At 35.4% G+C, this 21,763-nt stretch overlaps 3 protein-coding genes across 3 annotated transcripts; all 3 read left to right on the top strand.

Moving 5' to 3' along the window:
• The first annotated feature begins 2,131 nt into the window (after positions 1–2,131).
• LOC139153997 (olfactory receptor 14I1-like) lies at positions 2,132–3,064 on the top strand. Its single transcript, XM_070728425.1, has one exon. The coding sequence runs from the start codon at positions 2,132–2,134 to the stop codon at positions 3,062–3,064; it is 933 nt and encodes a 310-aa protein (XP_070584526.1).
• Positions 3,065–8,843: 5,779 nt separating this feature from the next.
• On the top strand, positions 8,844–9,776 carry LOC139153996 (olfactory receptor 14J1-like). The gene has a single exon (XM_070728424.1). The coding sequence runs from the start codon at positions 8,844–8,846 to the stop codon at positions 9,774–9,776; it is 933 nt and encodes a 310-aa protein (XP_070584525.1).
• A 6,119-nt stretch (positions 9,777–15,895) lies between these two features.
• Positions 15,896–16,819, top strand: LOC139153995 (olfactory receptor 14C36-like). The gene has a single exon (XM_070728423.1). The coding sequence runs from the start codon at positions 15,896–15,898 to the stop codon at positions 16,817–16,819; it is 924 nt and encodes a 307-aa protein (XP_070584524.1).
• Positions 16,820–21,763: the final 4,944 nt, after the last annotated feature.

Below are 21,763 nucleotides of genomic sequence, written 5' to 3'. Positions count from 1 at the left end.
TTCTAATGGCCAGTTCTTAGTCCTTTTGTCTCTTTCTTGAGTGTTCCATTTGTAAGTCATGACCAGGTCTTTTCTTTATCCACTTTCCCTTCAATCTTCTCCAAGAACTGACCATGCAATGCTTTCTTCTGCCAGCTGTCAATACGACATTGAGTTACAGTTTTTCTGTACTGGTCCTTAGTTTGCTTCACCTCGAGAATCTTCCTACTGTTGACCACTATCAATGTTGTGTGCTTTGGCACTTAGGTCATTTGGTATGAGTATTCCAAGGTCTTTTATGGAGTGAGGTTTCTGTAAGGTCTTATTTGTTTAGCTTGTATTTAGTGTTCTGATTATTTTTGCCAGTATGTAGGACAGAGCATTTTTGGTTGAGTTTTGGAGTTGCCAGATGTTTGACCATTCTGATACAAATTCAAGGTCTTTTTGGAGGGTAGCTGTGTTATTGGTGGTGTTGAAAAGTTTTACATCATCGGCGAAGAGAAAGCAGTTGGTTGTAATGTGATAGCAAACCTCATTTATATAGAATGTAAAGAGTGTTGGTCCTAGTACACTGCCTTTGAGTATGCCGCTGTTAACAGGAATAGGATTAGATATGCCACTCCCTATTTTGACAAATATGCTTTAGGATTTCAATTTTAGAGCTAGTTTGTCATGAAACAATTTGTGTGCAACCATATACATCCTTGTGTTATTGAGAATCCAAATCAAAAGATCAGGGTGGTTTTTTTTTCTATAGAACCAATCATCTAAGTTAATATGATCTTAAGAGATTCAGAAAAGCCTCCAATCTCCAGTGGCTGTTCTGTACTGCCTATGGAGACTGACTTATTAACAATTTTGGGGAAAATCACAATTTGGTAGAAGAAGTCACCTAATTAATGCTGATAATAAAATCTCACTGGCAGAGGTGTAAAGAGAATACCATGGAAAAACAAATTTAAAAAATATTTATTTATTTATTTTTGTCAAGTATGTGTTGATATAACAATATTTATATCTTAAATCTGCATGAATGAAGATGGTATTTTTTTCTTCAATAAGTTATTTCTATTTTCCATCCCTTTGTTATTAATCATAGGCTTTCTTTCTCTTTATGAACAACCGCATTTCCAGGTAAATAAGTAAGCACATTATAATGTCAGGCATTATTCATTTCATCATTATTATTCAGGCAATGTTATTTAAGAGTAGAAAATAAACAGCAGTAAAATGTAGTAATATATGATGTTCTACCATTAAGTATTAAAAAAATCAGTAATTTAGATAAAGGTAATTGTCTGAATTTAAAGAAAGTAATTTAAGTTGTTAAACAGAACTTACCTCTTACAATCCCTTTGTTCATATAAATCTTGATTCAAAGTGATTTCAAACATATTACACATTATTAATTTGGTCAAAGAAATACTTTTATTTTATAAGCAATTTTAAAAAGACTGATTTCTTTATCATAAGGTAAGGATGAGAAATGCAGGATGTCAAATATTTCTTTGAGGAATAGCAACGTCCTTAAATCAATTCAAAAGTCATTTACATAAAAATATAAAATTACAAGGTTTTAAATCTATTTTTAGAAAGAATCAAATAAAATACTGTCCAAAAACATTCTCTGGACAAGTTGATAGTAATCCCCACATGACAAGAAAGAATTACACTAGAAATGATAGTATAATATACTTTATATTTGAAAACTGGAATTGGCCCACCAATTTCTATTCCTTCTTTTTTAAAATGACACATCAGGATTCAAATAAAAATTGTTAGTAATTAATGTTTCAAAGATAATGCCTGATTAAACAATTTTCTTTCCCAAGATTTTAAATTTCAGTTTCACTCATTGTGATAGGAAGGGCTGATACTTATGAAAAATGTAGTTTCTTAAATACCTGTTAAAAATGAACAAAGCTGTCATTTGCATCTGATTTTAAGGCAAAATATAGCAATAACCTGATTACTATTAAATAACACTGATACAACTGATTTGTAAAAGAAGATAATTGACTGAGGAGACTATTTAAATTGTTAACATGTTTATTAATGATTTCTTAGTTACATTTAAAAATCTCTCTAAATTATTCTGAAAGGAAAATCTTTAATATTTGTCCATTTTCTTCTAGGGAGGTCATGATAAAAAATGGATAACAACACATCTGGGTTTCTCCTTTTGAAATTTTCTACAAATTGGGAACTACAGACTATGTATATAACATTATTATTAATACTGTACATAGTGACAGTAACGGGAAACCTTTTAATCATCATTGCTGTTATTTCTGATCACCACCTACACACCCCCATGTATTTCTTCCTGATGAACTTAGCTGTGCAAGATATTGGTTCTGTTTCTGACATTATTCCCAAAGCTGTTTTTAATTCTCTTACAGATATAAGGAAGATTTCATATGTTGGTTGTGTTGTCCAAGTCTTTTTGATTCTATTCTTCTTTGGCTCAGATGTTGCCCTTCTTACAGTTATGGCATATGATCGGTATGTTGCTATTTGCAATCCTTTGCAATATGAAATAATAATGAACAGTAAAGCTTGTGCCAAAATGATTGGAAGTGTTTGGACTGCTTGCCTTGTCAATGCTGCAGTGCACAGTGTTGAAATGTTTACTACTCCTTTCTGCTCTAATACTATCAACCAATTCTACTGTGAAATCCCACATTTACTAAAGATTACTTGCTCTGGTTCATATGTAATTGAAATTGGAGTTGTAGTGTTCAGTGTTTCACTAACAATTGGTTGTTTTGTCTTCATCATTTCTACCTACATGCTGATTCTCAATGCTGTTCTAAGAATCCCTTCTGTACAAGGGAGAAAAAAGGCGTTCTCCACTTGCCTACCACATCTCACTGTTTTCTCCATATTTATGTTTACTGGTTCCTTTGCTTATCTAAGACGCATATCTGATCATCCATCCCATCTTGATTTCATAATTACAATAATGTATTCTATTATTCCACCCATGATGAATCCATTAATCTACAGCATGAGAAACAAGAACATCAAAATTGCCCTTTCAAGATTTTTTGGTCAGAGATCATTTTATTTTAAAGAAATGTAACTTGTGTAAATATTTTTCTATTCTAAAAAGGAAAAGAAATATATATACATTTCATATAAAACCTATATAGCATCTCTGCTGATTGCAGACACTTGGCTTAATTTAGAAAGTTTATTTTATTGATTATGAGGTTGATATAATCTAGGTTAAGATTGATGATGCTATGGTCCATTGAGCCAACACTGACTCCTAGTGAGTACGGGACCATTCCCTGCAGTTATCTTGGCAATATTTTTGAAATTAACTTATTAATATTTTCTTTTATTTTCCCATCTCATATGGACAGATTTCTTCAAGTCATATTTCATTTTTGTTAAATTTCTGCATTTAGATCTTACATGCTTCTAGCATATAAATGTGACCCATAATTGAGTTAAGCTGTAGTACTTCATTCTGGGCTATTCAAGATGAATATTTTATACTGGGGGTTTAATTGTTTTATTGTTGTATATGGTTTTATTTATGTACACCACCCAGAGTCTATCTGGAGTTGGACAGATTATAAATCCAATAAAATAAATGAAAATAAATAATAAATAGGAAATTTATATTTCTTTTGTTTTTGCTTTAATTCTGTTCTTTATTCTGATTACAATTGGGGGGGGGCATGAGTTAACTGTTGCTTTTCAACTAGAATCAATATTCATTATGTGCCATTAAATTTTTTTCAAACCCTAGAAACCATAGATAGCTTTCTCCATGATGTTTATCCTTAACCTGGTGCTTCACGTTTTCCAAAATTCATCCTCGTTACTCAGGGGTGAGTTACAACTTACCTCACTGCCAGTTCACTTCCTCTCACACCATGTGCAACCCCACAATTTTTTAAAAAAATGCCAAAAACAAAATGGTGACACATGTGTAGTGCCAGAAACTTGGCTTCTGCGCATGTGCAGAAGAAAAAGAAGAAGAAAAATATTCCAAAAAATTGGGGGGGGGGGGGAGATAATGATGTCCAAAGACTGGCACCAAAGGATCGAGTTCAATGAGATCATCATGACTCACCAGTGGGTCAATACCAGTTCAGCTGAACCAGTCCAAACCATGAAGAACCCACCTTTGTCCTTGCTGCAGCTCATCCTCTTGTTTTTTTCTTCTTTCCACATTTATTAGCATTATAGTTTTATCCTGACATTTGGGTCTTCTTATAACATGTCCATAGTATGTTAATTTGAGCCTGGTCATTAAATTAATTGATTGTTTGTATTCAAACCTTCTTATGGTGGCCTATGATCATAATTAATATTTAATCGATTTTGGTAGAAATGAGTACTAGTTTTATATTCAATGTTGCTTAGTGTTCAAATGAATACACAAAAATATATACAAACAATTATAAATGTTTTAATATTTGTGAATGTATCATGGTTTGGGGTAGTTGTTGTTGTTATTGTTTTATAATGAAAAAAAATCTGTTTTCAATCTGTCTCTTTAGGAGCTTCAGCTGTACATCATCTTATGCTTTGTGAACATTTAAAACAAATATTAACAGCTAGATATTAGCTCTCCGATTTTAAAAAAGAAGAATCGAGGAACCAATAATTTAGTTATACATCACAGATATAGTGGAATATGTTCTACAAATGCTGTCCTTAAAAACATTTGGAAAAGATACTTTCTTTAGAATATAGCTACCTGACATGTTGCTGCCTTTTTTGACAACATTTTCAAAATTAGCTAGCCACAATTTTTTCCATGGCTCCATCTCATACAGGTTTGTGCAGGCTGCATTTAGATCCATATGTGGGCACAGTTACCTTTACTGGCCTGCCACAATGCATCATAATCAAAGTTGTTTGCTGAAATGGGTGACTATAATAATATAGTCCATAATATAGTCCAATAATTCACTTCCCAAAGCTGTCAGCAGCAAAACAGGCCTGTGACATTTGGATGTTTCACCCACATCCACCCCCACAGTCCTTGGGGCAGGAGCTGGCCCAGAGCCAACCACAACAGATAGATAGATAGATAGATAGATAGATAGATAGATAGATAGATAGATAGATAGATAGATAGATAGATAGTGTCATTAAGTGATATAGTCGTTAAGCAAGTTAACACATGACAAGACCTGTTCTTTGGCCATTTTATGGCCCTATTGATTTTGTTTGTCGTAAGCCAGCTGTAGAGGTTGCAAATAGCAATCAGGTGACTGGATGATAATGCAAGCATGATTGCCAAGATCCCAAATTGTGATCATATCACCATTGTGAGAGGGTATGGTCTTAGCTTCTAGTCCTAATTCATGTTTTTCAGTGCTGTAGAAACTTTCAAATACATGTTTTTTTCAAATACATGATATTTTTTTCTTATGCCAATAATTGAAGATTATATGTGCTATGTATTAATATTTTAGAAGGGCAGGGAAGGGGAATGTATACAAAATGAAGCCATGGAAGAGCATAAAATTTGAAATGGGAAGTCTTCTTGTAGTCAAAATTTGATAGCTAAATATCTATCATAAAAAATAGTTATAATGTAGGCAGTGAAACCTCTGTTTTTTAAGTGTTATAACGTGTTGAACCTGTAAAGATGTGTGTCTTTATTTATGTCTCTGAATGACAGAAATATAGACTATATTATGCTACACTTAAAAAACCATGCAGACATTTGAACTGGTTTAGAATGAAGTGGAACCAGTATAGTATTGGGTTCTAAAACCCAGTGCTACCAGTTTGTGTGTGCGTGGGTGATTCTTCTGTGCATACACATTCTGGGTGGGTGGATGGTGCCTCCCTTTGCTAGGGCTATAAAACCGGGCTGAACCAGGAACAACTCACTTCTGAACCAGTATTTGTGGATATGGCATGAGAATCCTCTGGTAAAATCTTTGGTACATGAATTGTATTTCTTCTGAGCACTAAATTAAAGTAATTAGGCTGAAGCAAATCTCCCATTCAATCAAAGCAAAATCAATGATAGAACTATGATTCCTGAAATATAAGACAGACATATAGACAGACAGACAGAAGACAGAGATAGACAGACACTAGAACATGTTACATCACTATACTTGTAAATGATGTAACATGTTCTAATGTCTAAGTGTTCCCATTGTATTTTCATTATTAATCTTCCCGTTTTATTGTCACCTTTCAAGAAAGGTGGGAGGGAGGGAGAGAGGGGGGAAGGAAGGAAGGATGAAGAAAGAAAGGAAGAAAGGAAGGAAGGAAGGAAGGAAGGAAGGAAGGAAAAGAAAATGGGGATCAGTTCCAGCCCACCAGATTGTTTGTCAATGTTTGATTTTTGAGTTAATGCACAAGAAATATATTTGAAAATGCAGGCAAGCATTTTTAGGGATTACTTATACCACAAAGAACTCAGAATAGAGCTGCATATGCATGGATAGCTGCAAACGTCTTCTGCATATTAACAGTAGTATTTTGCTGAATTTGAATTTGCCACCCTATAAAGCCAAAATAAATTATCAGAGTTGATAATAAGCCATCCTTTTTCTGTAAATAAAATATAATGTAATTAAGGAAGTTTAAGTTTCCATAACATAAAAACTGATAAATCAGATTTATTGCTCATGTGTTTTTCATTATTGAATCTGCAAATTAGTCCCACTTCTCTTTGTTCATTATAATAATAAAGACACTTGGGCAATAATTTAAGAAATTGTTGCTATTTTTTTTTAAAAAAAATACACTACCTGGTAGCTTCTTATAATATCAGTGGCAATAGTTGGTTTTTAAAAAAAATCTTAGGGGAAGTGGCAAGAAAAATTAGATAAAACCACATGGAAATGCAGTACAACATAAAATGTCACTGATTGTTTTAGAAAGACAATAAGAAAACAGATAAAGAAATCTGGAATAATATTTGTGGGTAAAGATGGTAAGTTATTCACTTATTTACTTTGAATTTATATTTTTGTCCCTTTTTATTATAAATATTCATATTTATAATAAAAATATTATACCTATTTCTTCCAATTCGAATTCCAACAAAATATAAATTAAAAGTGTTAGTTGTCTATAGAGAAGTCATTATTCAGGAATTTTTATTTCAGTAGAGAGATAAAAATCAATAACACTAGAACATCATAAATTCTAAAATAATTAAATAATCTAAGAAATCAATAACATTCCCCATGGTTCACACACTCAGTGATTGTACAAACATTCCTTACTCAGTTTAAAAGCTGAGATTTGGTTGTGTATCAAGATTTTCTATGGCTTCATATGATTTGATTTCAATTATTTTCTTTAAATCAATTGAAATATTTTAGAATACCTTTAGAATCTCATTTTAAAATATCTTTAGAATCAAGCGCTTTGACAGTATTTAAAATGGACACATTAAAAAAGTCACACATATTCTAAACAAGGTGACCACATAAAATCCTTAACTCAAATGAAGTTGTCAAATTGATTTGAAGCCATTCTTCATTCACAGCCCTCATTTTCTATAAAAGAAGGTAGAGGTGAGATGGCCATTCACATCTGAGGGTGTGAGATTATCTCAGTTATGTTACATTGAATACATATAAATTCAACTGTGTCAATGTAACATAACTGAGATAATCTCACACACTCAGATGTGAATGGCCATCACACCTCTACCTTCTATAGAAAATGAGGGTTGTGAATGACGAATGGTTTCAAATCAATTTGACAACTTCATTTATTTAAAAGGACAGAAAAAAAGCACACATGAATAGTACACACTATTTATCTTGACTTAATTATATATATATCACATTGAAAATAACAGAATAAATAAAAAGGGGGGGCAAAAGAGAGAGAGTGAAAGACTAAGAAAGGGAAAAGGGAGAAGGGATTACTTGGCTGGAGGCTCAGTATATTACAACCTCAAATTTAGGTTTGTCATACTTATTGGTGTTTTGACGGTTTGCTTTCAGAATGTTTCAAGTATCTCTATATTGAATCAATCAATGCCTTATGTAAGTTGTTTATAGTATTTACAGTTGGTTCGTAGATTGCTGGACAGTAGTCTTTTTTTAAAATTTGAAGATTTTTTTTCTCTTTAGCCAGTGATACCATTTGTAGAATTCTGAATCATCCCTATTTTGTAATTCCATAGTTAATTTTGACATTTCAGTGGCTTCCATGATTTTAGCTAAGAGATTTAAAGTGGTTGGACTTATTTTTTGTTTCTGGGACTGCGCATATAATATTCTGGCAGCAGCTAAGACATGGATTATGATATAAAAGTTTTCTTTTTTAATACTTTGTCTGGGGATTCCTAATAGGAAAAGCTCCGGTTTTCTTTGGATATTTAGCCCAGTAATCTGGTCTAACATATTTTTAACTTTTCACCAGTAATTCTTAGCAATCTCACATATCCACCAGACATGGTAACACGTTCCAGGTTTTTTTCTCACATTTCTAACAAATTGGGGAGAAGTTAGGATACATTTTGGCAAGCCTGGCCAGTGGTAAATGCCACCTATAAAACATTTTGTATTGATTCTCCTTATACAGAGTTGCCATTGATTTCTTTAGGCTCCCACCTCTGATCAAATTAGTGTTAGAAATGTTATTAAACCAATAAAATAGCTTAGATTTCTAAGCTCAAGACTGTAAAATAAAGGCATAACAAATGATAGAAGTTTAAATATGCACCTTGAACTTTAAGCAAACACAATTACATACATTTGTTGCGCAGAATATTTTAATAATTATGAAGAAACAAATTGTACTATAATCTTCTGTAAATATTGATCCAATTAAGTTGAAGTTCAACTAAGCATTGAATATGAAATATTTTAACATTTTTTCTCTTCTTTCTAGGAATATCATTATTAAGAATGAATAATGATACATCTGATTTTCTTCTCTGGGAATTCTCAGAAATTTGGGAGATACAGATTATGCACATGGTTTTATTACTGTTACTCTATTTAATGACATTATCAGGGAACCTTGTCATCATCTCTGCTATTGTGTTTGACCCACACCTTCACACTCCCATGTACTTCTTCCTGTTGAATTTAGCCATGCAAGACATTGGGTCCATTTCAGTCATTGTTCCCAAAGCTGTTTTTAACTCTCTTATGAATACTAGGACTATTTTTCATGCTGGATGTGTTGCCCAAGTCATGTTCTTCTTCTTTTTCTTGACTTGTGATGTATCCCTCCTTACTGTAATGGCATATGATCGGTATATTGCCATTTGTAACCCTTTACAATATGAAATGATAATGAATAGGAAGACCTGCACCAAAATGATTGGCAGTGTATGGACAGCCAGCCTTCTCAATGCTTCATTACATAGTACTGTCACTTTTCTTACCCCTTTCTGTTCTAAGATTATTAATCAGTTTTACTGTGAAATTCCTTATTTACTTAAGCTTGCTTGTTCTAGTTCATACATATATGAAATTGGAGTTATGGCCTTCACTGGTACATTATCACTGGGTTGTTTTGTTTTTGTTCTGCTGACTTATGTGAATGTTTTCTCTGCTGTTCTGAGAATTCCTTCAGTTGAAGGAAGAACAAAAGCATTCTCTACTTGCTTACCACACATTATTGTTTTCTCCATATTTTTCTTTACTGCTAGTTTTGCTTATCTAAGAGTCATATCTGACAGTCCACCTCATCTTGATTTCATAATTACAATAATGTATTCCATTATTCCACCCATGATGAATCCATTAATCTACAACATGAGAAACAAGGACATCAAAATTGCTCTTTCAAGACTTTATAGTCACATGTCACTGCATTTTAAAGAAATGTGAATTGTGTCCTGAGCTAGCTTTTCATTTGATCAGACAAGAGAAAAATAAGTATATGGTATAAAACTTATACAACCATTCCCCCAGTTGCAGATAACAAATTTATTTTATTCATTCTTCATATATGTAGAGACTGATGGTATTATGGTCCATTGTATCAGTACTATCCCCTGGTGCCCATAGAATAGGTTTCTGCAGTTTTCATGGCAACATTTTCAAAAGTGGCTTATCAACATCTTTTCTTCATTTTTTCCATGTCTCGTACATGAAATCTCTTCCAAGTCTAAATGTGATGTCTGCAAATATAAAAATATCTCAAATGAAGAATAAATGTTCTTCTTACTGGAACAAAACAACTTTAGGTCATGGAAAATACATATAGGCTAACTGTATTAATGATTTATTGATTTCTATACCATATAAATATACAGTTCATTGTCAGAAATAGTCTAAGGTCTATTGAAATTTTTGATGTAGTTTTCTGTAGTTTTTATGTAGTTTTCTAACATTCACACAAAACATTAATATTCAATGTCCTATTCCATACAATTACACAATTATAAAATTTGCATGTTGAATTGATTTAACAGTGACAAGTATTTTTAATAAATACTTCATGGTCTCAATTTTTAAAAAATAATTTGTGTTTCTTTATTGCTGCCAATGGTTATAATTACTCCCAGCAAGTAGAAACCTGCATTACATATCGGACATTAATACAATAGAGAGAGTCCAGAAATATTTCACAGGAAGAGCCCTTCACTCCACCACTCACAACAAAATACCTTATTTCCCCAGACTTGAAATACTGGGATTAGACAATTTACAATTAATGTAATTTATGTAATTTACAATTACATCACCTCTGATATGATCTAAATGTAGTTCATAAAATCATATACCAAAATGTCCTTCCTGTTAATGACCACTTCACCTTCAACCACAGCAATACATGAGCACATAATAAATTCAAACTAAATGTAAACCGTTCCAAACCCGACTGCAGAAAATACTTCAGCAATAGAGTAATCAATGCACGGAATGTATTACCTGGCTCTGTGGTTTCTTCCCCAAACCCCCAAAACTTTAACATTTAACATTTAACAGTTATTGTTATAGTAGTGCAGACTTAGTAAATAGTTTGACAGTGTTAAGGGAATGATTTGTTTAGCAGAGTAATGGCATTTCGGAAAAACTGTTCTTGTGTCTAGTTATCTTGGTGTGCAGTGCTCTGTAGTGCGTTTTGAGGTTAGGAATTGAAACAGTTTATGCCCAGGATGTGAGAAGTCAGTAAATATTTTCACAGCCCTATTTTTGACTCATGCAGTATACAGGTTGTTCAACTTCCTCTCTCTATGTGATTTCATTGTTGTCTCAAATGAGACCAATCACTTCAGTAGCTTAACAGGTGGGTTGTTCGAAATGCAATCATTGATATATACAGAGAAGAGAAGTGGTGAGAGTACACAGTCTTGGGGGTGGGAGGTTGTGCTAATTGTACAGGTATCTGGTGTGATTTTGCCTAGCTTCGCCTGCTGCTTTCTGTCTCTTAGGAAACTTGTGATCCACTTACAAATGTGTTCAGGTTCTGCTAACTGATTTAGTTTAGTTAAAGAATGCCTGGTATGATGGTGTTGAATGGTGAATTAAAGTCTACAAAAAGGACCATAGCATAGGTCTTTGGAGATTCAAGATGCTGTAGGATGTAGTGCAGAGCTATATTAACGGCATCATCTGTCAATCTATTTGCTCAGTATGCAAATTGCAGGGGGTCTAGCAGTGGATCTGTGATGGTTTTCAAGTGGGACATCACTAGCCTTTCAAATGTTTTCATAGCTATAGATGTTAGAGCAACTGGTCTGTAGTCATTCAGTTCCTTGATGAAGGGCTTTTTCCGCATTGGGATAATAGTAGAGCATTTGAAGCAGGAAGGAACATAGCACAGCTCTAGTGATTTGTTGAAGATTTGGGTGAAGATGTGGTCAGCACAGACTTTTAAGCAAGAAGGAGTTATCTTGTCTGGGCCTGGTGCTTTTCTGGGCTTCTGTCCATGAAATAGATCTTGCACTTCCTTTTCTGTGATCACCAAGGGTTGTAAACCTAATGAGATGGGTTCAGTTGTAGGAGATTTGGCTGTTGTTGTTGTGTCTGGGATGGAAGTTGTGGAGTAGGTGGCTGTAGTTTCTTTTCAAACCTGCAGTAGAACATATTCAGGTCATCTACCAGTTGCTGATTTCCTTCATCTTGGAAAGGTGGTTTGCTGTAACTGGTGATGACACACCACTATGCCTACCGTCACTGTCCTACTGTCCTGTTTTGCAGCGGAAGCGGAGTAACAACACGGACATAGACCTGGATTTAAACTGGGTCATTTTTATTAATTAAATAAACTTATTTAATTCAAAACTAAAATGGGACCCGCAGAGGTCAACTAAGAAAATTTGGGGCAGAAATGATGTAACAAAAACTTCCTGGGCAACTCAGGGTGTAGCTCCATGCTGATCCAGGTGAAGGGGACCATGCCCTCATCTGGATCCAAGCCATGCAAGGCATGTGGGAGGTCTCGTCGTCCAATCCCTGAAAGGCAAATGAAATGGGCGAGACCCAGAGGCAACTTCTCCCCAATTGCTCAGGCCAGTTTAAAAGCCACCATGAGCCCTTGGAGCGAGTCTGCCAAGCATCCCAAAAGATGCCCAACAGAGAACATGCACTTGCTAGCACCTCCCAATTTCCGCCCCTAACCTGCTAAGGATCCCTATCTTGGCTTCCTGACTCCCTCCTACCTGTGCCAGCTCACGCAGAGACCTCTGCAGGTCCTGTAAAAAGATGGCATTCCCCTGTTATGAAAGGTGAACCCTGTCAGCACGATAAAGCCATGGCTGATCAATTGTAATACTGGGATGGGAAATAACTACCCCACCAAACTCTGTAACCAACTTGCCAATGGCCTTATTGACCTTACGTCTGACCCTATGAACTCCTGGGTTTCCACTTTGAGGATGGCTATTATGTGGACCGAGCATTGCCTATGAGCTGCTTTGTATCTTGCTCCCTGTCTGAGAGCTTTAGCACCTTTCTGGAATGGGCTCTCAGGAGGCGATCCGGGTCGGGTTCAGTAATTCATTACCTTGATGATTTCCTGATGGCTGGGCCTGCGCATTCGGAGTAGTGCATGGCTCCGATGTCAGCCTTTGAAGCTCTTTGTGCTCAGCTGGGGGTTCCTTTAGCCCTGGAGAAGACTGAAGGCCCCGCCACCAGGATTACCCTTCTTGGTATCGAATTAGATTCTGTTGCGCAATCTTGCAGATTGCCTTTAGAGAAGCTTCTTAAGAGTCAATGTAAATTGGATCAGGTTCTAGCGAGCCGTAAGGTCATCCTTTGCCAACTACAGGAGTTGGCCGGGTTGCTTAATTTTGCCTGCCGGGTGGTGGCCCCTGGCAGGGCCTTTTCACATCGTTTTTATATGGTGATGAAAGGGCTTTGCTTACCCCATCATTGGACGCGTTTGTGTGCCGGGGTCAGGCATGATGGCATATGGCAAGGTTTTTTAGCACACTTTAATGGTCTGTCTTCTTTTGGAAGCTGAGTTGCAATTGCTTTTAGATGCTGCAGGGACCCGCGGGTTCGGAGCTATTTTGGGTGACCAATGGTGCTATTCTATGTGGCCTCCGGAATGGAGAGCCTCTTCTATTGTTAAGGATCTCACATTTTTGGAACTCTTCCCCCTAGTGGTGGCTTTAGAGCTCTGGGGGGAACAATTTTGGGGCAAGACTGTGCACTTTTCGTGTGACAACCTTGCTGTCTAAATTCTACTGAGTTTAAATGAGTCTGATTTCACCTCTGCTGATGTTATGATGATTCATTAAGGTAATACTAATCTTGGTGAATATGGAACATTTTTGTTACATTATTTTTCATGCTGGGCTGTCAACATTTTCTTTAATATCTGTCTCATATCAGCAGTTTCCTTCAAGTCAAGCTCAATTCCAAGCAAATTCATATAAGGTTACAACTTTTTATGCTTTGAGAACATTTATTTTGATTGGCTCTCCATTCATAATAAATAAATGTTTTTTAGCTTAGGGATTTAAACTGTTTTTATATTGCTTTTATTCCGGTTCCGGTTCCGGTTGGGGCAGCAGGAAGGAGCTCGAAGACTTATTTACACCTCTGCAGGTCATAAATTCAGTGAATGAATGAATTAATTAATTAATTATGTAAATTACAATAAAGTGACACGTTATACCCACTATCTGTGTCTGAGTGTTACTCCGCCTCCGCCGCAAAAGGGCTAATTTACACAATCTTTCCAAATTATGGCAGCCATCATTCTTGAGGGAATTACATTTTTTGAAAGTTGTGCTTGCTTCAGTGAGTTTGCAATACAGGTTCCTGATGTTTTGAGATATGAAGGAGAAACTGTGCAAAATGTTTCTTGACTGTACAGACCAAATAGTCAATATAGTGAGGCATGTTGTCTCCCTGCAGTGAAAATCAAAGATTAACTGAGAAATGTATGAAAACAATCAACCTCATGAATTAGTATTTTCACACATACTTTCAACAAAAGGCCAACATCCAATGAAAGAGCAAACAATTTTAGAAACAAATCACTGGTTTAAAAACTGGTGTTGTGAAGAGAATTTGGTTATATAAGATCAGGAGTTGACAGCATGTCAGTCTTCCATCCTTTCAAAGTTAGTAAAATGTGGATTCAGATTGTTGGGGAAAATATGCTGACTGAAAAATTACTTAGATTTTAATGCGGCTTTGAAAATAAAACAAGAAAAACAAAGAAATCTTCATGAATAAACAAGGATAGAAATGGTGAGTTATTAACTTCTATTTATTTTGAATTATACATTATTCATCATTTTCTTTCTTTTAATATTCATAAGTCTTCCCTTTCTTTGCAATTACAATTCCAACAAAATACAAATTACAATTTAAATGTTAGCTATTTATGGAGAAATCAGGAACTTTTATTTAAGGGGAGAAATGGAAATAAACAGAACTAAATTTAAAACATCCTAAATTAATCAAATAGAACAAACAATACTTTTTGCCACTGTTTTCTTTCCAATTCCTTTTTAGGTATTGTACAGACAATTTTTCAGGTTAGTGGCTGATATTTAGCTTATTAAGAAGAATTACCATGGTCTCATGTAATTTAATTTCAATTATTTTTCTTTAATCTAATGTTTTATTTTTCACTTTGTGTCAGTTGTTAAATAGATACTTTGAAAATATTTTCATTCGCCTTATAAACAAGATGTTTATCTTTTAATTTTTAATTCAAATTAAGTCATCAAACAGAAAAGGGGGTTTTCACTAGAAGCTATTTTCACAATCCTAATTTTTTGTAAAACTAGGTAAATATGAGAAGATCATTCAAAGGTTTAAAAAATATAACCAATGCCATAATTTAAATCTTACTGTTCAAATAAAAGGCCAATTATATATATTTTTTAAAGGCTTTAAAATGATGGTTTAAAACTAACAAAACCTTTCTTTTTGTTCACAGGTGCCAAAATAAATAAAAATAGCTAATGTATTCTCAACCTAACACAAATAAGATGTTTCTATAAGAATTAAAGACAGGGATTTAGAAAAAATGGTAATTCTGAATCGATATACATTTTCTAAACCCTTAAACAGAATTCTAGAGCTACTCCTGTGAAATCAGATAAACCTGTCCTATCTAAAGTTGTGTGTTTCGTACTTTAAATTCACTTCAGCAAATAATGGTAGTGCATTGTACTTGCTTTATCTCTGCAAGTTAAATTTGAATAAACTTTCAGTAGCATTTATCTGACTTGATAACAGTAACCTTCTTGCTTTAAGCTCCTATTCTGATTAAGTTAGGGTAAACAAACAAATTCAAGTATCTCTAAGCCCAACATTATAATGCAAACCCAAAACAAAGGGGATAAATAATCATCCTGAATTTCAAGAAAACTCAATTTGGTTATATTTAAAGAGTCAATAATTTTTAGAGTCAGGTTTTAATATGATATTCGTCACTAAAAGCTGATCCATCATTCCACAACTCATTATCAACTGAACTGAATGGGAAATATTTAAAGAATTGTTTTCTTTCTCCTAGAGCGTATTATTTAAGAATGGATAATAATACTTCTGAGTTTCTTCTCTGGAAATTTTCAAAGATTTGGGAAATACAGGTTATGCATGTGTCTTTGCTACTGATACTATATTTAATGACAGTAACATGGAATCTTTTCATCATCTCAGTTGTTATTTGTGATCACCATTTTCACATCCCCATGTACTTCTTTCTAACAAATTTAGCAATTCAAGATATTGGTTCAGTTTCAGCCATAATCCCAAAAACTCTCTTTAATTTTCTTACAAATATAAGAACTATTTCTCATTCTGGGTGTGTTGCCCAAGTCATGTTTTTGTTATTTTTCCTGAGCTGTGATATTTTTTTGCTTACTGTCATGGCCTATGATCGATATATTGCCATTTGTGACCCTTTATATTATGTAATGATAATGAATAGAAAGGCTTGTACCAAGATGATTGCCGGTGTATGGACTGCCAGCCTTCTCAATGCTTCATTGCAAACTCTTTTCACTTTCATGACTCCTTTCTGCTCTAACAGTATTGACCAGTTCTTCTGTGAAGTCCCATATTTACTTAAGATTGCTTGTTCTGATTTATATCGATTTGAAACTGGATTTCAAATATTTATTGCTATGTTATCAACTGCTTGTTTTGCCTTTGTCATTGTTACTTATGTATATGTCTTCTCTGCTGTACTGAGAATTCCTTCTGCTGAAGGAAGGAAAAAGGCCTTCTCTACTTGCTTACCACATTTGGTTATTTTCTTCATATTTTTGTTTACTTCTTGTCTTGCTTACCTCAAACCTACAGCTGATAGTCAATCACATCCAAACTTCACAATAACAATAATGTATTCCATTGTTCCAGCTTTGTTGAATCCATTAATTTACAGCATGAGAAACAAAGACATTAAAGTTGCCCTTTTGAGGATTTTTAGTCAGAAATTACTATTTTTTTAAGGAGATTGAGCTGTCCATCACCTTATTTTCAAATAAAGGAAAGTAGGAGAGCTAAAATAAGATTAAAATGTCAATATTTTCCCACAAATTTTCCACTTTGCAATACATTATATAAAGTCCAAAAGGTTATTTTTTAATCCAGTTATGAAATTTCACTTAACTCTGTTAAGATTGAGATTGTTATGGTACACTGAGTCACCTCTGACTCTTGGATGATAAAGTACATGTTCAATTTTCTTCTCAACATTTTAAGAAGTAGCTGAGAAAAAAAGTTTGATGCAAGGACTCCAAGGATCTCCATGGAACCCTTTTGACCAGTGGGAGAGAGGATGGCCATTATGGCCGAACTGAGACTATGAGAACTAGGACGAAAGAATCAAGACAATATGATTCTTACAGTAGTGTGCATGATTTGGATAAAAGATTTCTAATTTATTTATTTTTTATTTGTTTATTTATTTGTTTGTCATATACGTATTAGTGGAACACAAACATATAATATTTTTATACATGATACTATTAAAGCGAAACATTAGGATAGGGGATGGAAGACACTCTAGTGCACATGTGCACGCCCTCTTAGAAATCGGGAGAGGTCAACAAATAATCTATGAGTAACATTTTTGGGATTAAGTGATGATACTACAGAGTCTGGTAGTGAGTTTTGTGCATCAACTACTCGGTTACTAAAGTCATATTTCCTGCAGTCATGTTTAGAGCGGTTTACTTTAAGTTTGTATCTGTTGTGTGCTCGTGTGTAGTTATGGTTGAAGCTGAAGTAGCCATTGATAGAAAGAACATTGTAGCAGATGATTTTATGGGCTATGCTTAGGTTGTGTTTAAGACAACGTAGTTTTAAGCTTTCTAAACCTAGGATTGTAAGTCTAGTTGTGTAGGGCATTCTGTTGCAAGTGGAGGAGTGTATGATAAGTAAGTTTTTTTGGGGGGGTTGTTTTGGATGCCTGCAGAGAGGTCCTAGGGGCTGGGGAAAGACAAAAGGGGGCCCATTTTGCAAACATTTTGGGAGTAGAGGGTTTGGGAAGCCTACAGAGAGCTTCTGGGGGTTGAGGGAAGGAAAAAGGCTCCTGCTTTTGCTAACAGTGGCCCATTTTTCACAAGAATCAGGGGTATACTATCTGAGAAGTCACAGAGAGCTCCTGGGGGCTGGAGGAAAGCCAAAAGCCCCCCAGTTTTATGAAAAACAGCCCAATTTTTGCTCTTTTTCCATGAACGGGGTGTTTTGTCTTCCCCCAGCCCCCAGGAGCTCTGTGTAGTCTTCCTAGACTCTCTGCCGATCCCATTATGGGATGTGGAGGTTGGGGCTTCAGGAAACCAAAAATGGTTGTATTTGGTGTATAAGACACACCAACATTTCCACCATCATTTTTTTTGTGGGGGGAGTGCGTCTTGTATTCCAAAAATTATTTTAGGTAGGCCTGCTTTTTTGAAATGTTGTTTTATTGAATCCTCTGACATTTTTCTTGAGACTGTAATGTTTCCTTAAAAATTCCTGGATTATTTTCTTTTTATCTTCATTCTGGTGGTGAGTTCTCTTCTCATCTACCAGTTTGTATATAACTTTCTTCTCTTTCTCCTTTTTCAACTTGTATGCTAGTCATCTACTTAGTAGTGTTGGGCGAACCCAACGAAGTTCGGGTTGAGGTTCGGCACCCGAATATTTTTAAAAAGTTTGGGTTCAGCACCTGAACCCGAACCCGATTTTTTGCCGAACTTTCAAGTTCAGCACTCAGGAAAGCGCTGGGAAGCGCCGCTGCCCAGCTGTCACCTTTTGGAACAGCCAGGACACTTCCCAGTGCTCTCCCGAACCTGAACCCGAATGTTTGCCGAATCTCCAAGTTCGGCATTCGGGAGACCGCTGAGAAGTGCCCCGGCTGTTTCTGAAGGTGACAGCTGGGTGGCAGCGCTTGCCAGAACAGCCTGGGAGCTGTTGGCCGGTCAGGAGGTGCAAAAGGAGGTGGGGAATCCCACAAGGGGATTCCAGGGGTGGAGCTTTGATGCCACAGAGACGTCCTTCCTGGAGTCCCCATTTCAGCCAGCCAGGAAGGACATCTCAATGACATCAAAGCTCCACCCCTGGAATCCCCTTGTGAGATTCCCCACCTCCTTTTTTGCCTCCCGACTGGCTGACAGCTCCCCAGCTATTTCGGAAGGTGACAGCTGGGTGGGGCGCTTCCCGGTGTTCTACAGAGCCCAAACCCGAACTTTTGCCGAACTTCTGAGTTTGGCGTTCGTGAGAGCACTGGAAAGTGCCGCCGCCTAGCTGTCATCTTCAGAAACAGCCGGGTTGCTTCTCGGCAGTCTCCCGAACGCTGAACTCAGAATTTCGGCAAAAGTTCGTGTTCGTGTTCTGAGAATGCCGGGAAGTGCCCCAGCTGTTCCAGAAGATGACAGCTGGGCGGCGGCGCTTCCTGGCACTCTCCCAAACCCAAACCCAAACCCAAACTTTTGCCAAACTTTCGCAAAAATTCGGGTTCAGGTTCGGTATACCGAACTGCGCAAAGTTCAGTATGAACCCAAACTTTGCGGGTTTGGTTTGCCCAACACTACTACTTAGTTTATTTACATTTTCAAAGAAGTTATGTTTCACCATTTTATTTTTTTCTGCCATTTCATCTTGTACTATTACATTTACTTTATGTTTTGTTAATTCAATTTCCCTTTTATCTTATTTTTTGTGGATCTGCAAGTCTATTTCCAGTTTTTTAAGTTCTTCTTGTAATGTATTTTGCTGTTGTTTCTTTTCCTTACTTTTTCTTACTATGTACGTTATCACTAATTCTCATATTTTTTTTGCTGTATCCTAAAATATTTGTGGAATGGTTCTTCTTTTCCATTTACTTTAAAGAAAAATTCCATTTCTTTTCTTTTTTTAAAAAAGGTAAAAATTAAATCTTTATTAAAGAAAAAGCAACACTACAAATGTGAACAAATACAAATATGTAATTTTTGCATTAGACCTCTTTCATAATAGGCATTTAGTGTCATAGTTAAGTAAAAAAGGAAAGGAAGAACAACATATTGAGAAAAAGATAAAAGGTAAAGAAAATGAAGTAAAGAAGAAAGAGGAAAAGGAGAGAGAAAAGAAAGAAAGAAAAGGAAGGAGAAGAAAAGAAAAGAAAGAAGCTATACATATATACAACAAAGACATGTACACCTCTCTGTTGACTGTCCTGTCACACAGCCTTTATAGTCTTGTTACATTTCTATTAATTACTGGTGTTTTTAATAATCATTGGTTTATATAAGATAAATTTCGAGTTCTAAAACTAAAATTTTGTCCCATTGTTATAGTCTATTGAATTACCTATTTATGATTTCAACATTGTAAATGTAGATGTCTATCCTACTGTTGTGTTCTTTTTTTTGGAGAATTTAAGAAACTTAGGTCTTTATTTTTGATGGAATTGTAGAATGAAAATTTGGATAGTAACTTCATGAAAAATTTCTTCTGAAACTAAAATTCTATGGCATCTCTGGACCACTACATGATTGGACAACAGCATTCCTGTCTAACAGACAACTAGGCAGTGTTTTAGAACCAACACTCTTCATATTCTATATAAATCATCTTTGTGATCATATTATAAGCAACTGTGTTCTCTTTGCTGATAGTGTTAAACTATTTAACCAGAATGCTGCTACCCTTCAAAGGGACCTTGACCATGTAGCATAATGGTCAAACAACTGGCAACTTCAAATTTCAACCAACAAATGCTCTGTCCTACACATTGGCAAAAACGTGTCAAAGACCTTGGAGTCCTCATATCTGGTGACCTAAGTCCTAGAGCCCACTGTAAAAACATTGCCAAAAAAAGCTCTAAGAATTGTTAATCTAATCTTACGTAACCTCTTCTCTGGCAATATCGAGCTCCTAACCAGAGCATACAAAACATTTGTTAGACCAATTCTAGAATACAGCTCACTGGTTTGTAACCCGCATTGCATATTGACATTAATACAATCGAGAGACTCCAAAAATATTACACAAGAAGAGTCCTTCACTCCTCCGCTTGCAACAAAATACCTTACTTCACCAGACTTGAAATACTGCGATTAGACAATTTGCAAGTATGTCACCTTTGATCTGATTTAACTGTAGTTCATAAAATTATATACCAAAATGTCCTTATTGTTAATGACTACTTCACCTTCAACTGCAACAACACATCAGCACATAATAGATTCAAACTAAATATAAACCTCTCTAAACACAACTGCAGAAAATACAACTTCAGCAATAGAATGATCAATGCCTGGAATTCACTACTTGACTCTGTGGTTTCTTCTCCTAACCCCAATATCTTTAACATTAGATTGTTTACAGTTGACCTTTCCTCATTTCTAAAAGATCTGTAAGAGGCGTGCATAAGTGCACCATTGTGCCTACCATCCTACCATACCAACTGTCCTATTGTCCTCTTTTATCATTACTTTTTACTTATGTTATGTTTACACAAACTACTTTCCTGTACATGTTTGTCAAGTAAATAAAAAACTAAGCTAAACTAAACTAAACTAAACTAAACTAAACTAAACTAAACTAAACTAAACTAAACTAAACTAAACTAAACTAAACTAAACTAAACTAAACTAAACTAAACTAAACTAAACTAAACTAAACTAAACTAAACTAAATTCATATAGCCTGCTGGGATTGACATGGAATCACAAACAACTGGTTCATATCCATGGAGTGTATTCAGCTGCTAAGTGTTGGGACATTTTGAAACAGATTTATATTCATGATAGTGTGGGAGCACACATCTATCTTACATGGAAACAGGGGTGGGCCTGCCCCTAAACAGTGGGGAACGCAGTCCCGGTGGTGGCAAGTTAGCGTGTAGGCTAGCTCCGGTAGCGCTGCCAGGTATGCATGAACGTGCATATGCAATCAGCACTTCCCCGGACCTATGCCTGCCCTGC

The sequence above is a fragment of the Erythrolamprus reginae genome, chromosome Z (genome assembly GCF_031021105.1).
Source record: "Erythrolamprus reginae isolate rEryReg1 chromosome Z, rEryReg1.hap1, whole genome shotgun sequence".
Lineage (NCBI taxonomy): Eukaryota > Metazoa > Chordata > Lepidosauria > Squamata > Dipsadidae > Erythrolamprus > Erythrolamprus reginae.
This window is presented reverse-complemented; position numbering and strand designations above follow the sequence as displayed.